This window comes from Myotis myotis, unplaced genomic scaffold (genome assembly GCF_014108235.1).
Source record: "Myotis myotis isolate mMyoMyo1 unplaced genomic scaffold, mMyoMyo1.p scaffold_m19_p_3, whole genome shotgun sequence".
NCBI lineage: Eukaryota > Metazoa > Chordata > Mammalia > Chiroptera > Vespertilionidae > Myotis > Myotis myotis.
Genome location: NW_023416335.1, coordinates 98780113 through 98798179, shown reverse-complemented (window position 1 = coordinate 98798179; position 18067 = coordinate 98780113). Strand labels below are relative to the sequence as shown.

Sequence of the window (18067 nt, the reverse complement as noted above, 5' to 3'; positions counted from 1 at the left end):
TTTTTTAGATTTTCTAATATGAGCATGTTTGTTGTCAGGAAGAAAGGGAGACAGGGAAGGAAGGGAAGGGAGAAAAGAAGGGGGAAAAGATAGAGAAACAAGAACAGAGGAAAGAAACCTTGCAAAGAGTCAAGAGGGGTAGCTGACAGATGAATAGCAGAATGAAAGGAAGAAAGTTTTGGCAACTCTTGGAATGAAAGAAAAGATGAACTGGACAACTTGAATGAGGGCTGAGAGGGTGGAGTAGACATCCTCTATCAGTAGGTGGCATTAACCTGGTGAATGATGCTTGAATTTTCTTTTAAAAACCTGTTGCAAAATTCATTATGGAAAATTTATCTTAAAACCCTGGGAAATGGGGGTAGGAGATGTTTTGGATAGGTAAGTAAATTGCTCAGAGACATGGAAAAAAATAGGTAATTAACAAAAAATTTTCTCCACTTACAAAAAAATGGGAAAGCAGAGATATAGGTTATTTAAAGCATTTTAAAAGCACCAAAAACATTTTAAAATGTGTTTTGTTTTAATATATTTTTATTGAGTTCAGAGAGGAAAGGAGAGGGAGAAGATAGAGATAGAAACATCAGTGATGAGAATCATTGATTGGCTGTCTCCTGCATGTCCCCCACTGGGGATCAAGCCCGCAACCTGGGCATGTGCCCTTGGCCAGAATGGAACCCAGGACCTTTCAGTCTGCAGGCTGATGCTCTATCCACTGAGACAAACTGGCTAAGGCATTTGGGAAAAAAAGGAGACATATGTACTACTATTTGTAATACTTTAAACAACAAAATAAAATTTAAAAAATAAAAATGTGTTTTTCTAAATGACACAGAATGCACACCCTATAAATAACTCTAAAATAATTGTATTGATATACCTTTATAGATAATAGGCTATTGGAGTAGGTCAAAATGTAACAGGTAAATGTAGTCAGGAAATGTTCAATAATGCTTTTGCAGTTAAAAAAAATTCCAAGTTATCTACAGTAATACACTGCATGAGAATGATATTTAAATTGAATTTTTGCTGGATCTGCCATTTTATTAACTAGCATATTACTTAATTTCTATGGTTTATCATCCTCCCACATAAAAATCCTCTAATGGCTCTACTTTACAAATACCTTCACAATATGACTCCAAACAGCCTTCTTAGTTTTATCTTCATTCAATCTCCCCACATTGTCCTCTGTTTCACCACACAGCACCATTTTCCAATCCCTCTACATCTTATGTTAGCTTGTGCAGTCCCTTTCTCCACATTTCCACCCTCCCAGTTATCAGCTTGAGATGATCTCCGTTCATCTTTTCAAGTCTAGCTAGAATTTATTTCTTCAGTTAAACAGCCCCCTTCACTGAGCTCACACAACATTTTTAATACATCTTGATAATATATTTATCATGTTGTGTAATAATTATTTATAAATGCAATGGTGTGTACACATTTTAAAAAATTAGTCTAAAAATATAAGCATGATTATAGTTCCATGCCACTCAGCAATAAATCCATTAATATAATTTTATCAGTTCCTTATCTTTAACAGCTTTTGATGCTCTAAGTGGAATAAAGCACAGACAGAATTATACTTCAGAATTTGAAAATACCATACTCAATAAACCTATTCCATAGAAATCATATCCTTCAATGCTGCTACTGAAAATGATGAATGACTGTGGGTTAAATACTGTGTATAATACTTATATCAATCACTTATCAATTAAAAATAGCAACTAAATTGCATAAAATTATATTAATGTGGATATTCTAAGTGGAATACAGGGTTGGGCAAAAGTAGGTTTACAGTTGTGAGTCCATGAAACAAAGTTTATTCTTGTGTTCTTATTTCTTAATTATTGTATTATTTTCCAGACAAACAACTGTCAACCTACTTTTGCCCCACTCTGTATAATTCCTGTTCTTATGGGCTTCTTTTGTACAAGAATATGAAACATCTAAAGTTAAAACGTATTCTGAAATATTTACAAAGTAACCTGTTACCAATTGCAAAATATTGAGGCTATTTAAAGTATAAGTTAGGTCTTTTTATACCTCTATGTCTTGGTAATTACTGTTATTACCCCTGCCCTTCCCTGCCCACCTCATAAATTCCTAATATTCTCTCAAGATACTTCATAAGTAATGACTTCTTTGAAGTTGATTCTGACCTACTCACTAGAATAAGAGTTAGTCACTATCTTCCCAATTCTCTTTTATGAACTACTACCTTCCTCTAACATAACCATTTCTTTCTTTCCACTACACCAGGAGTTTTTAACCTTACTATTACTGGGATTTGGGGTTGGAGTTTTGTTGTTGTATTTGTTCTGGGGGAGCTGTCCTGTGCATTCATGGTCTATAACCATTAGATGTCAGTACCACACCCTGACTTCCACCCGCACTGGAAAGCATTACACCAAACTATGTGCTATTGAAAGGTAGAAACTGTTTCTTAGTCTCTGAGTCCAGCATCTAGCACATGAAAGGCATGCAAAAAATAATCAATAAATGCTTTTATTTATTCATTTCTATTTTCATTATTTTTATTGAATTTATTGGGGTTACTTTGATTCACAAAACCATACAGGTTTCAAGTGTACAACTCGTTAAACATCATCTGCACACTACACTGTGTGCTCATTGTCCCAAGCAAAGTTTCTTTCCATCCCATTTTCATCCCTTTTTCCCTCCTCTACCTAACCAACACCCTTTCGCTCTAGCTATCACCACAATGATGTCTGTGTCTATGCATTCTGTATATATTTTTCAACTAATCTCATCACTTTCTTTCATCCAGTCTTTTAGACACTCACCCATCCCTCAGACACTTCTCCAAAGAGGACATTCAGATAGTCAACAGACATAGGAAAAAATGCTGAATGTAACTAATTATCAGAGAGATGCAAATTAAAACCACAATGAGGTATCACCTCACAGATGACAGAATGGCTACTATCAATAAAACAACAAACAAGAAAAACACCATCCGGAAAACCAAGATGGCGGCATAGGTAAACACCAGAGTTTGCTGCCTCGAACAACCACTTCAAAAATACAACTAAAAGACGAAACGGACATCATCCAGAACCACAGGAAGGCTGGCTGAGTGGAAATTCTACAACTAGAAGGAAAGAGAAAAGCATACTGAGATTCAGAGGAGGTGCAATGCGGAAGTAAAATACTAAGGTACAGAGGTGCACACGGAGCGGGCTGGCGGCTGAGGGCGCGGTTGTCCTTTTCAATCGGGAGGGAGTCTCAGGTTCTGAGATCCAGTTCTGGGCGAGTCTCTGGGGATCCAGACTCATACGGGAGAAGCAGGACTGTCTGGCATCGGTTGGAACTCAAGGGCAGCTTTCTCTCCGAGGGGCTTGCAGCGATTGCCGAGACACTGAGAAGCTGGGCCTCTGAGAGCAGCCATAACTGCTAGCCCCGCCCTGTTGATCACGTGGGACCTGCCCCGCCCAAGCCCTGCAGGGAGGCTTTTGCTGGATAGCCTCAGGCAGAGGCTAGATTAGCACCTCCCTAGAGATCCAGGAGCCAGTGTACCCAGAGGTCAGAGTGGGACCATCCAGTTTTCAGCTCTGTGGAACCATAAAGGACACACTCAGGGGGCGACTCAGTTAGAACCAAAGCCCCATTGAAGCAAGTCTTGCCCCAGAGGGGTGTCTCCAGCACAGAAGTTCTCCCACTGCAGAGACAGCTGATTCTCACAGCCAATTGCCTTGGAGGTCAATTCCTCCCACTGATACCTACAACAATCAAGGCTTAACTACAACAAGACTGTGCACAAAGACCAAAAGGGGCTGCACCAAGAGTGTTCTCCTCACGTAATTGTGGAGGCTGAACCACTGGGCCCTAGAGGACACTTAGCACACAAAACCACTTTATCAACACAGGGAAGCATAAAAAATGTGGAGAGAAAGTAACAGGTCACAAATTACAGAAATGGAGGAATGCAAACTACTGGATATAGAGTTCAAAACCACACTTTTAAGGTTTTTCAAGAATTTTCTAGAAACTGCTGATAAACTTAATGAGACCTACAAGAAATCTAATGAGACCCTCAAGGTTGTGATAAAGGACCAACTAGAAATTAAGCATACACCGACTGAAATAAAGAATATTATACAGACTCCCAACAGAAGACTAGAGGATCACAAGAATCAAGTCAAAGATTTGAAATACGAAGAAGCAAAAAGCACCCAACCGGAAAAGCAAAATGAAAAAAGAATCCGCGGAAACCGGTTTGGCTCAGTGGATAGAGCGTCGGCTTGTGGACTGGAAGGTCCCAGGTTCGATTCTGGTCAAGGGCATGTACCTGGGTTGCGGGCACATCCCCAGTAGGAGATGTGCAGGAGGCAGCTGATCAATGTTCCTCTCTCATCGATGTTTCTAACTCTCTATCTCTCTCCCTTCCTCTCTGTAAAAAATCAATAAAATATATTTAAAAAAAAAAAGAAAAAGAAAAAAGAATCCAAAAATACGAAGATAGTTTAAGGAGCCTCTGGGACAGCTTCAAGCTTACCAACATCCGAATTATAGGGGTGCTAGAAGAAGAGAGAGAGCAAGATATTGAAAACCTATTTGAAGAAATAATGACAGAAAACTTCCCCTACCTGCTGAAAGAAATAGACTTACAGTCCAGAAAGCACAGGAACCCCAAACAAAAGGAATCCAAAGAGGATCACACCAAGACACATCATCATTAAAATGCAAAGAGCAAAAGACAAAGAGAGAATCTTAAAAGCAGCAAGAGAAAGAAAGTCAGTTATCTACAAGGGAGTACCCATACGACTGTAAGCTGACTTCTCAACAGAAACTTTGCAGGCCAGAAGGGAGTGGCAAGAAACATTCAAAGTGATGAATAACAAGAACCTACAACCAAGATTACTTTACCCAGCAAAGCTATCATTCATAATTGGAGGTCAGATAAAGAGCTTCATAGATAAGGAAAAGCTAAAGGAGTTCATCACCACCAAACCAGTATCATATGAAATGCTGAAAGGTATCCTTTAAGAAGAGGAAGAAGAAGAAAAAGGTAAAGATATAAATTATGAACAACAAATACACATCTATCAACAAGTGAATCTGAAAATCAAGTGAATAATCTGATGAACAGAATGAACTGGTGATTGTAATAGAATCAGGGGCATAGAAAGCGAGTGGACTGACTATTCTTGGGGGGGGGGAGGGGTGAGGGGGATGCGGGAAGAGACTGGACAAAAATCGTGCACCTATGGATGAGGACAGTGGGTGTGGAGTGAGGGCGGAGGGTAGGGTGAGAACTGGGTGGAGGGGAGTTATGGGGGGAAAAAAGCGGAATAAATGTAATAATCTGAACAATAAAGATTTAATTAATTCAAAAAACAACAACAAACAAGTACTGGCCAGGATGTTGAGAAACGGGAACCCCACTATTAGTGGAAATAAATGCTTTTAAATGAATAAAATCACTTAATTCCTCTGAATCTGTTTAAGCCCTGAAATCTGAGGCTTCAACATAAAAACAGAAGAGCTATTAAACCTTTTGATATAAAAATGCTACACAAAATCTGTGAAAGCTATTTTATAAGCATATTTGTAACAGTATTATATAATCTGTTTTGGTTATTTTAAGAGATTATAAAAACCACAGGATGAAGGTCATGGTATTAAAATATGTGAGCCTGTACTCTCCACCTCCCACAACCACATCAAAATTACAACTTAAATACAGAACAACCATCATTCAGAACCACCTGAAAGCTGGATGAGTGGAAGTTCTATAACTAAAGAAGTAAAGAAGAAAGCACATTGAGACTAGCAGGAGGTGCAGAGGTGCAAGATGGGCTGCTCCGACACCCATGTGTGCTGTTTTTAAACTGGGAGATCATCTCTGGAGAGGCCACTCATGAGAAGCTAGGGATCCCAGTCCCACACTAGACCCCAGCCCAGGATTCCAGAACTGGGAAGAGAAGTCCCCTCAACTACAGGCTGTAAAAACCAGCAGGGATTGTGGTTGTATGACATGGAGGCTGCTGTAGACCCAGGTGTACCATTTAAAGGGCCCACACATGAACTTACTCAGACTACCAGCAACGGGCAGCTTTGGGGGACTCAGACACATAGGAACAGGAGCTGGGTTGTCTGGCATCTGGGCAGGAACTCACGAGCAGCTTTCTTCCAGACAGAGGTGCTCGCAGGGATAATTATTCCCCTGATGAAAACTCCGCTTTTGTAGGGCTGACTGGCAGACATATCTGAGTCTCCATCAGATATGCTTGCTCCACCCTGGGATTTCCTGAGTCCCCAGCCCATCCAATTTGCAGTCCCAACCAAGCTGTTTGCAGCAGCTTTTCCATATGAATGGACTGCTCTGGCTCAGGCTTCAGACTTTGCTAAAATCTCTCAAGCAAGCTGCAGCTGGTGACAGCATACTCCAAACCTATCAATAAAAGGCCCAAGACTTGACTTTAGCCAGTTTGGCTCAGTGGACAGAGCATAGGGATAGAGTGTTGGCCTGTGGACTGAAGGGTCCCAGGTTAAATTCTGGTCAAGGACACATACCTCAGTTGCAGGCTCTTCCCCTGCCTGGGCCCTGGTTGGGGCTCGTTCAGGAGGCAACCAATTGATGTGTTTCTCTCACATCAATATTTCGCTCTGTCTTTTCTGTTCTCTTTCAATGGAAAAAAATATCCTCAGATGAGGTTTAAAACAAAAGAAAACAAAACCAAAAAAAGCCCAAGACCTGGCACTAGCACCAGCCTGCCTTGCTTCACAGCTGGACCTAACCTGGGCACCTCAAAGACCAATACAAATAGCAAATAGCAGTCTGCAGATCCCTCTATAACTCCTGCTGGGTAGCCCCAGGCAGTGGCTGACTTTGCACCTCCCTGGAGGCCCTAGAGCCAGTACACCAGTGGACAGCTTCAAAACATAGCAGACTACAACTCTACACATCCACAAGAGACACCAAAGCCCTACTGAGGCAAGTGGTGCTCCATAGGGGTGTCTCCTGCACAGCAGCTCTCCCACTGTAGTACCAGCTGGTCCTCATAGGCAATTGACCTGGAGGTCAATTCCTCCCAGTGATACCAACAGTATTCAAGGCTCAACTACAAGACTGCAAACAGTCCACACAAGGGCACATCTAGAGTGCCCATTTCAGGTGACTGGGGAGACTAAGCCACTGGGCCCTACAGGACACCTACTACAAAAGGCCACTCTACCAATTCCAGGAGACATAGCAGCTCTATGTAATACATAGAAACAAACACAAAGAAGCAGCCAAAATGTGGAGACAAAGAAACATGTCACAAATGAAAGAAATGGAAGCAAGCAAACTACTGGATACAGAGTTCAAAACCATGGTTATAGGGTTACTCAAGGGTTTTCATGCGACTTTCAAGGATCTTAGGGAGAATGTCAAAGACATGGAAAAGGACCAGTCAGAAATTAAGCATATACTAACTGAAATAAAGAATAATTTACAAGGATTCAACAGTAGAATAGAGGATTCTGAAAATCAAATCAAGGATTTGTAATATGAGGAAGCAAAAAACACCCAATCAGAAGAGCAAAAAGAAAAAAAGAATCCAAAAATATGAAGATAGTATAAGAAGCCTCAGGAACAACTTCAAGTGTACCAACATTTGAATTATGGGGGTGCCAGAAAGAGAAGAGAGAGAGCAAGATATTGAAAACCTATTTGAAGAAATAATGACAGAAAACTTCCCCTACCTGCTGAAAGAAATAGACACACAAGTACAGGAAGCACAGAGAGTCCCAAAAGAAAGGGAAACCGAAAGAGGTCCACACCAAGCACATCATAATTAAAATGCCAAAGATTAAACACAAAAAGAGAATCTTAAAAGCAGCAAGAGAAAAGCAGCTAGTTACCTACAAGGGAGCACCCATTTGATTGTTAGCTGATTTCTCAACAGAGACTTTGTAGGCCAGAAGGGAATGGCAAGAAATATTCAAAGTGATGAAAAGTAAGGACCTACTACCAAAATTACTCTATCCAGAAAAACTATCATTTAGAATTGAAGTTCAGATAAAGAGCTTCACAGACAAGCAAAAGTAAAAGGAGTTCATCACCATAAACCAGCATTACACAAAATGTTGAAGAGTATTCTTTAAAAAGTGGAAGAAGAAAGAAAAAGAAGAAGGAAGAGGAGGAGGAGGAGGAAAAGAAGAAGAGATAAAAAGTATGAATAATAAAATGGCAACAAATACATGTTTATCAACAATCAAATCTAAAATAAAAATAAATGAACAAGAAATATAATGAACAAATAAACTGGTGAATAAAATAGAATCAGAGGCATGGAGGCATGGATCCCTCTGAGGAATCTCAGAGGGAAGGGTGGAGAGAGAGAAGAGATTAACCAAATATCTTTCCTAAAGACACAGACAATAGAGTGGTGAAGGGGCGAGGTGGGGACCAGGTGAAGGGGCACCATGGAAGGAAAAAAGAGGGACTCTGTAATGAAATGAAATATGTGACGCTGGCACCAAAAAAAGCTGTCTTGTCTTTCTTTCCCTCTTTTAAAAAATTTACACCATTAACATTTCAAAAAATCATTTAAACCATAATCAGATGATCTATTCATTATAGATATGGAGAGTCAATTAATAATGCACCAACTAAAATGGACTTATCAATGACCAATAATAAGACATTTGCTAGGGTCTCTAGATAATACAAACAATAGGTTACTGGGTTAAAAAATAAAATCACTTTTCTCAAATAAAACTGTAAACTCTTTAAAAACTAAATCAGAAAAAAATATGAAGTCAGATAATTTAATGCTTCTTTTTCAACAACTGGATTATTGCATTAGTATTTTTTTTATTCTGAGTGCTTTTCTTATTTCTTAGTGACTGCAAGTAACAAATTACAGCAGTCAGACATATACCATCAAAACTAATTTAATTCCAGATTCATTACAGAGCTGCTTTTTATTCATCAAGGTCAAATCTTGGTGGCTTCACAAGCTTAAATAAATCAGGTGTTAAGCAGGCGCATCTCTGAGGAACCTAAGGATGTTCTCATTTGCAGTTCTCAGCATATCTTATTATTTATTGCCAAAGAAATAACTGATTAATTTTGTCATCTTTGCTCCAAGTTAGTTTTTCCTCTGGCTGAAGCAATCTGTCCTCTTTTGTGATCATTGATCAGACCTATTTAAGATGTTGTCTTTGATCACAGCCATGGGGAGCTTGTCATCTTAGGCTTTGATGAAACATTGTTCTACTATAATTTTATGGAAGGGAAAGAATCTGAAATGATCATTGACAATCAACAAAGATGAGCAAACTTACTAAGATTTTGTACTTTTCTTTGACAGCATAATCAGTAAGCATCAGAAGTGCACTAAAAGTTAACTAGTACAGGTTTTGCTTAAACATACAAATATGTAATATACAAAACCCTCCTTTTTCAATCATTTCCTTGTTAGCTAATTTTCCCTGAAGAAAAAAAAAACACCTTGTAGGTCAGAAGATGAATTTATGAGTTTTGAAATATTTTCCTTATATTCATCCATTGTTGTGGTCTGATAAATTCTTGGTAATCAATTAAATTTGCACTTGTATGAGATTTTACTATTAGAAAACACCTAAAAAACACAGTCAATACATATAACACTAGGACATTAAACACCAGGAAAAAAATTACATGCCTCTAGATTTTTATTAATCTCATTTCAACACCAGAGACTGAAAGTATATCAAATCACTCCAAATCTTTTGCACGTGACAACCTCATCAATTATTCAACTCATTAGTATTACTAATAAGCATGAAAAACTCCATCAGTGTTACGGATGTTTTCCAACTGAAAAAGGTCAACCAAAAGTTTTAATAATGAAATCAAAAGAAAAGCTTTACAAAGTAAATATGAAATAAAAGTGCTGTCCTGACGAAACCGGTTTGGCTCAGTGGATAGAGCGTCGGCCTGCGGACTGAAAGGTCCCAGGTTCGATTCCAGTCAAGGGCATGTACCTGGGTTGCAGGCACATCCCCAGTAGGAGGTGTGCAGGAGGCAGCTGATCGATGTTTCTCTCTCATCGATGTTTCTAACTCTCTATCTCTCTCCCTTCCTCTCTGTAAAAAATCAATAAAATATATTTTTTAAAAGTACTGGCCTTATGTTTCCTTGAAAATATATCCAATTGTGATTATTTCCTCATTTAAAAGAAATTTAACCATCTGTTTTGTGGCTCAAAATAAATTGCCTGAAGAGAATGTTAAGAAATCCAAATTATGGCTAATTACATCATCATCACATGAGAGTCCAACTATAATTTAATCTAAAATATTTGACTGATTCAATAAAGGGAAAAAAGTAAAAATAAAATAAAATATTTGACTGATTGTAAGAAATCAAATAATTAAAATATTTTTAATAAAACATTAAGTCTGCTAATTCAGTCTCAGTTACATTGTATTACTACTAGATGCCCAGGGCATCAATTCATGCACCAGTGGCGTCCCTCGACCTGGCCTGCGGGATTGGGCCAAAACTGGCTCTCTGACATCCTCTGAGGGGTCCTGGATTGCAAGAGGATGCAGGGCCAGGCCGAGGGACCACACCAGTGCACGATCAGGGCCAAGGAGGAATGTGGGAGGTTGGCCAGCCAGGGAGGGACCGCAGGAGGGCTCCAGGGTGTGTCCGCCCATCTCACTCAGTCCTGATCAGCCGGACCCCAGCAGCAAGCTAACCTACTGATTGACTGTGTGCCTCCTGGTGGTCAGTGCACATCACAGCAAGCGGTTGAGTGGTCTCAGCCTATCATTAGCATATTACGCTTTGATTAGTTGAACGGACGACCAAACACTTAGCATATTAAGCTTTTATTATATAGGATAGGCTCACATTCTTAAAACATAGTGTACTACAGGAACAGATAGACCTGACCAGTGTTCAAATACCAGGGATTGCTTTGATGACCATGTAAATAATCCCTACTTAAGTAATTTAAGGTTATTCCCTCAGCTTGTACAATTTTAAAATTCTGAAAACTTTGATCAGTATTTCAAATACTTCTAGCCTACTGAAAGTTCCTTCATAAAATATTCTTTTGTTTCTAAAACATTTTTGCCACAATATAGATTAATATAAAAATATTTTGACCAAAGGTTACAGCTGAGTTTCTATTTTCAAGATAGGATTTATAGGAAAACTAAGATATTGTAATTATTTAATACAGAGGAAGAAATAAATTGTATTTCAATTTGTTCTTGAAGCTTTTCCAAAATTTGTAGGTTTGTGCTATAGTTATACCCTTTACCTATGTCTACACAAACCAAAATATTCAATCATTTGGATGTTAGTCTAACACACTGCCAGACTTTAAGATACTTAAACACAAAATTAAAAAAAAAAAGATATTTAAACACATTTACATGTTTAATGGCAGGCAGAGGGGCCAGGTGAAGGGCTCAGTTTCTTTACTTTTATATGAATGTTCTTACAATATGTGAATATAAAATCTTTCTTTAAAATATAGAAAAAGTCTTCAAATAAGTTTTTCAACATCTATGTTTTTAAAAATGTGTTTTTATTAATTTTAGAGAGAGAAAAAAAGGAAGAGGGAGACAGAGAGCAACATCAATTGGCTGCCTCCTACATACTCCCTACTTGGCATGTTCCCTGACCAGGAATGAAACCAGTGACCTTTTTCTGGGTGCATGGAAGTTGCTCAATTCCTGAGCCACACCTGCCAGGGTTCAACATCTATTTTTATTAGATGAAGTACTTTGTAGTAATTACTGACATTTCCTATTTCTTTTGCAGAAATATTTTGTACACAGGTTAGAAGGCAGAGTTTGAAAAAATGTACAATACTTTTTCCTCTTGGTGGTTTGTAATTCTTTCTTCTGTTTATATGTATAGATCACTTCAGGGAATATTTTCCAGTCACTTTCTCCATATTTGGATCCCTACTTTCTATTCACTTTCAAAAGTCTGTAGATGTGAACCATGCTAAAGATTGAAGAGTCACACTCTAGAATTGGTTTTGGGAGTATAAGTTCTCTTTAGTGTTCCACTAGACAACCGTAAACCTCAGGATGACCACAGAGTAATTCTGGCTTAAGAACAATGTAGATTTCTTGAATATTTTATAGCATGCATGTGGTCTTTGTTTTCAATATGAATAAAATAATAATTTACTCCTCTTTACATTTATCAAAGAACCCAACACTCAAGAGGGATAATAGGTTCTGATAATGCTGATGATGCAGTATTTAAAATTCATAAACCAATATGCATTTTAAAATACAATTATACTACATACAGAGTATGTTTAGTATCACCTACATTTTTTATCTATTTCAAAATAAGTATTATTTTAAAATTTAGGTTCATTAACAATGGTTACTATGATACTAAAATATGCCTAGAAGTCTGAAAAAGGATTTTAAGGTAAAATATTTTAAAATGTGTTTCTGGTAGGCTTTTACATTGGTTTAATACTAGAGATATTTTACAAAAAAACACACAAAGTATATACTTTTATAATTAACTAGGGGCCCAGTGCACAAAATTCGTGCACTGAGGGGGGGTCCCTCAGCCAAGCCTGCCCCCTCTCACATACTCAGCCCTCAGGGGATGTCCTACTGATGGCTTAGGCCCGCTCCCTGCTCCCTTTGGGGAGTGGGCCTTAGCCAGTCTGGCCTCCCTTTGTGGGAGGCGACTGGGCTGATCAGGGGAAGGCACCAGCCCCATCACCCCGCTGCTGCAGCCACTGCCAGTCACCACAGCCACCAAGGTTTTTTCATCAACACGGACTCCAGTCCCTTCACCATGAAAAAATGACAACTTTCTTTAGGCATTGTCAAGATGTCTCTTTCATAGGATATGACAGTTCTTTCTTTATTATTTTTTTTTTTACCTCACCTGAGGATATGTTTCCATTGATTTTTAGAGAATGTGGAAGAGAAAGGGAAAGACAGAGAGAAACATCAAAGTGAGAGGAACACTTTGATTGGTTGCCTCCTGCATGAGCACAGACCTGGGCCCCGGCCAGGGAGGAGCCTGCAACCTAGGTACATGCCTTTAGTCAGAATTGAACCCAGACCCTGCAGTCGGCAGGCCAAGGCATTATCCACTGAGCCAAACTGGCTAAGGCAGGATATGACATTTCTTAGCCCTCCAGCAGTGGACCTTCGTTTTTTTCTCCAGGAGTGTGGTAAAAAACCCTAGATCTTATTACCCAAGTTACTAAGAATATTACCAGTGGCATACAGGGAGCTTAGCCAATGAGCAGTCAGAAAAGGAGTTTCCTCTCTAGTTCACACTGATCATTGTCTCCACCCCCCACCCAGGCCTGACGCCTCTGGCCCAGGATTCAGGCCTTGGCAGGGTACCCCCATTTCCCTCCAATCACCATCTTCGCCCCCCACCCAGGCCTGACGACTCTGGCCCAGGCTTCAGGCCTGGGCAGGGGGCTCCCATCTCCCCCCATCACCGGCTCCGCCCCCCCTGCTCAAGCCTAATGCATCTAGCCGAGGCGTTAGGCTTGGGCAGGGGCCCCCCACAGTTCCAATGGCTGGCTCCGCCCCTGCCCAGGAGCCCCCTGACTCAGGCCCTTCCTAGGCTGCTCAGGGCCCACATGGGGCCTACCTCGGAGTGACCTGGGTGCCGATGATGTTCCCGGGACCCAGGCCGCTGGATGCCTATGTATGCAAATTAACCACCATCTTTGTTGGGTTAATTTGCATACTCATCCAATTGGCTGGTGAGCATAGCGGAGTGACACCAATTTGCATGTTTCTCTTTTATTAGCGTAGATGTTTCCCTAACAGAATACTTATTATAAAAGTCCCTAACAGACCCCTTTTTAAAAAATTGTCACCCAAGGACATGCTTAGAGAGAGAGAAAGGGAAGCCAGGATGGAGGGAGGAGAGAGGGAGAAAGAGAGAGAGAGAGAGAGAGAGAGAGAGAGAGAGAGAGAGAGAAGCATTGATCATTTGCCTTCCCTATGCTCCCCAACTAGGGATCAAACCCACAACCCAGGTACATGCCCTGACTGGGAACCTTTTGGTATACAGAAGGATGCTGAACCAGCTGAGACACTCCAGCCGGGCTTTTTTCCCCTAACAGACCCTTTTTTGAAGCAACCCATAGAATACTGAATGTAGTAGAATATTTTGTGAATTCTATATAATTAAAGCTTTGGCAAATCAGTATCACTAATAATATTACTTCTAGTGTAGCCTTTACCATAAATCATCTGCAGATATTTCTCATTTCAAAAGACATGAATTCAAGGTGAATTGGCCAAAAATTCTAAATTGTTGTGTATATGAAGTGAAGTTTTAATGATTTTAAGTTCCTATTATAAAGCACTTTAAGTAGCTAATTCTAAGAATCTCTTCTATAGAGCACAAAAATAATACCTCATTTTTAAGTTGGTACTAAGTCCTTAGGTGCTAAAATACTTAAGTGATCTTCTGAGTTCATTAAAGAAATCCCCTATAGAACAGGTCAATTATAATTTTTCCTAGTATAGTGTTTCCTGTAGTTCCTTTTACTATATAAAGTTACTATCATAGGTATAATAGTTTCATATTAAATCCTCACATATTTAGTTATTTATATTTTGAGCTTTACTAAGTTATAGCAATTCACATACAATTTGAGCAACAAATTTTAAAAGTTTTGCCCATTTTCTTTTTACCAGAATTAAATATTTTCTCCACTCAGTCCATCAAAAACATGAATGTTGTTATTAAAGTAAGGTAAATTTTAAAACAAATGGCTAATTTATTACTCTCAAATGAATGAACATTAACATAAAAACGTGAGTAATTTTAAGAACAAAAGTAGTTAATAATAACAGTATATGGACAGTATTCATTAAGTTTTTTCCCAAGTGTATGTAGTTTAAAAAATTCTGATATGATCAATCAAACTTAACTTGCTAAGAGCATTTAAAAATGTGTAAATAGACAAAATACTCCTATGAATACTTCTTAGTAGATAGCAATGAAAAGTAGCAGCATTTTTTTTTTTTAATTTTAGAGAGAGAAACAGAGGAAGAGACAGAGAAACATTGATCAGTTGCCCATAGAATCCACAACCCAGGTATGTGCCCTGACCAAGAATCAACCCTGCCACCTTTAGGTGCATGGGACAAGGCTCCAACCAACTAAGCCACACCAGCTAGGGCAAAAGTAACAGCAATTTTATTAAATTACAAAATTTTTTTATATTTACTATTTATTATACTATAAAGGACAATTTAGGGTACAGTTCTACTGTAATATGTTGATAATACCTTCAATGTGGGATAATCTTTCCCAAACTTTATTTGCAACCCAGTGGAAGATTGGGGCTTAAATGAGCATATTTGTAGCAGGATTTATTTAATTTTTACTAAAAAGAGTAGAATAGAATAGGATTAGTAATGAGATTATTAATAAGATATTTGTTTCATTTAAATACAACTTTGTATGTGTGTGTGTGTATATATATATAAAGTATACATGTGTATACATATTTCATGTACTTATGTGTATTCACACAATATACATATGTGTGTATATACACATATATAAACAAACATACACACAAATATAGGTAAAATATATCTAAGTCTGAGTATATGATTACCAACAGTATAAAAGTTTTCACCTTGGGTCCTGATCACCAAAGTTCAAAAGACACTGAAAAAGATGCTGAGTATATTCTTGTTCTAGGCTGTATGAGAAGAATGTTGGGTAATAACTAAGTATGTAGAGTCTTCTAATCTCTTAGAAGTTGAAGGAACTAAAATATATCCAGAGGGGGAAATATTTGGTTTATTCAGTGTAGCCTACATGATGCTGAAGGATAAAGCAGAACATAATTTTGACTTATGACATGGGAATTTTTTTTTTAAATATATTTTATTGATTTTCTACAGAGAGGAAGGGAGAGAGATAGAGAGCTAGAAACATCGATGAGAGAGAAACATCGATCAGCTGCCTCCTGCACACCCCCCACTGGGGATGTGCCCACAACCAAGGCACATGCCCCCGACCGGAATTGAACCCGGGACCCTTCAGTCCACAGGCCGACGCTCTATCCACCAAGCCAAACCGGCCAGGGCGACATGGGAATTTTTAATGCCTGTGAAAAAAAATGACTTATCAAACAAGAAATGTATTGTTGTCACAGTGGTACTAACCATACTCTATTGCAGCCTTGAGTAATGCTTCAGCATGAGTGGAGCCAAATGCATTACGAACAAATCGTCTCCTTCGACGAAGATCATCTTCCCAGTAATCCAAACGCCAGAAATCATGTAATTGGCTAAGAATGGGAAAACAAAGAAACAATAATATACTATTACTAATAATGTATAACTGGACAAACATTTTTTCTATAAAATTAAATATTTCTTTGATCTCACTAGAAAATTAAGAAAATTTTGAGATATTTATAATTGTGTTTGTATACATATGTTTATAAATGAACAAAACTTCAAATAGTAACATTCTCTGATTTAAGCATTATAATACTTAGCTCTGCTTTCTTTTTAATGTTCTTCCTTCTCCTAAAGAAACATTAATCATGTGGAGTTTAGTAATAAATGTAGCATCAATTTACAAGTATTAATGCCAGTTTGCATTCTTTTACAATATTTTTAACAAGGCTTGTAAATCACAGGATAGACCTCGCTACAAAAAGTGTGCAATTTAATGACCTTGGTTTCACAGTAGACTGAATTAAGAACTATAAAATACTGCTCACTTGGATTTGGTGGAACAAAGATTAAAATAATGTGGTGAAATATTCATTGAAATAATTCCCAGCTGCCCATTGCAACCTGAGAAAAGTGCAATTTTATCCATTATTAATAATACTAAATTAGGGCTGCAAAAGTTCCAGTGTGTTATAATTGTCTTGGTAAATTATTATTCTAATGCTAACAGAGTCATTGGATGATTTTACAGCTTTCAGCTAATATAAAACATTAACAATCATGGCCATCATTGAGTAACATTGTCTAAACTGTGTTACACTCTAAAACAATATTAAAAATCCATTTGATATGCCAGAAACTACTGAAGTGTGTTCAATGGATATCAATTTCCCCCAAAATTAATTTCAATACAAATTGATAATAAATGCACTGCTTGAGAAGCCTGTTTTTCTCTATATAGTATTTGGTGTAATTAACTTTTGAAAAACATTTCAGATTTTATAGCTATACTAGAGGCCTGGTGCACAAAAATTTGTGTACTCGGGGCAGGGGGGGTCCCCTCAGCCTGGCCTGTGCCCTCTCGCAGACTGGGACCCCCCAGGGGATGACCACCTGCTGGCTTAGGCCTGCTCCCTGGGGGATCGGGCCTAAGCTGGCAGTCAGACATCCCTCTGGCAGCCCAGGAGCCCTCGGGGGATGTCCACTTGCCAGCGGGGAGCAGGCCTAAGCTGCAGTCAGACATCCTTAGTGCTGCTGAGGCAGGAGAGGCTCCCACCACCACTGCTGTACTGGCAGCCATCAGCCTGGTTTGTAGCTGAGCAGAGCTCCCCCTGTGGGAGTGCACTGACCACCAGGGGGCAGCTCATGCATTGAGCGTCTGCCCCCTGGTGGTCAGTGTGTGTCATAGTGACCAGTCATTCCCAGTCTTTCTGCTGTTAGGGTCAATTTGCATATTACCCTTTTATTATATAGGAGTGCCTGGCCAGCCTCGGTGAGGGGCTGATGGCTGTTTGCAGGCTGACCACAGCCCGTTCAGGGTGGGGGTCCCCCCTAGGGTGCCTGACCAGACTGGGTGAGGGGCTGGTAGCTGTTTTCAGGCTGGCCACAGCCCCTTCAGGTTGGGGTCACCCCTAGGGGGCCTGGCCAGCCTGGGTGAGGAGCTGAGGGCCATTTGCAGGCTGGCCACAGCCCCTTCAGGGTGGGGGGTCCTGCTGGGGTGCCTGGCCAGTCTGGGTAAGGGGCTGAGGGCTGTTTTTAGGCTGGCTAAGCCCCCAAGCAGGGACCCTCACCCCATGAGGGTGTGGCCAGCCTGGGTGAGGGGCTGATGGCTGTTTGCAGGCTGACCACCACCCCCAGCCACCCAAGCTCCCAGTGGAGGTTGGCTGGA

The 18067-nt window shown here is 39.5% G+C and overlaps 1 protein-coding gene across 6 annotated transcripts in view; it reads right to left on the bottom strand.

Annotated features, from left to right (window-relative positions):
- The window catches only part of NBEA (neurobeachin), a 1002985-nt gene that overhangs the window by 375852 nt on the left and 609066 nt on the right, over window positions 1-18067 (bottom strand). For all 6 annotated transcript variants that reach the window (XM_036298874.1, XM_036298876.1, XM_036298877.1 and 3 more), the window contains one exon: window positions 16162-16286. In XM_036298874.1, the coding sequence (XP_036154767.1) occupies window positions 16162-16286 (125 nt within the window). The remainder of the gene's footprint in view (window positions 1-16161; window positions 16287-18067) is intronic.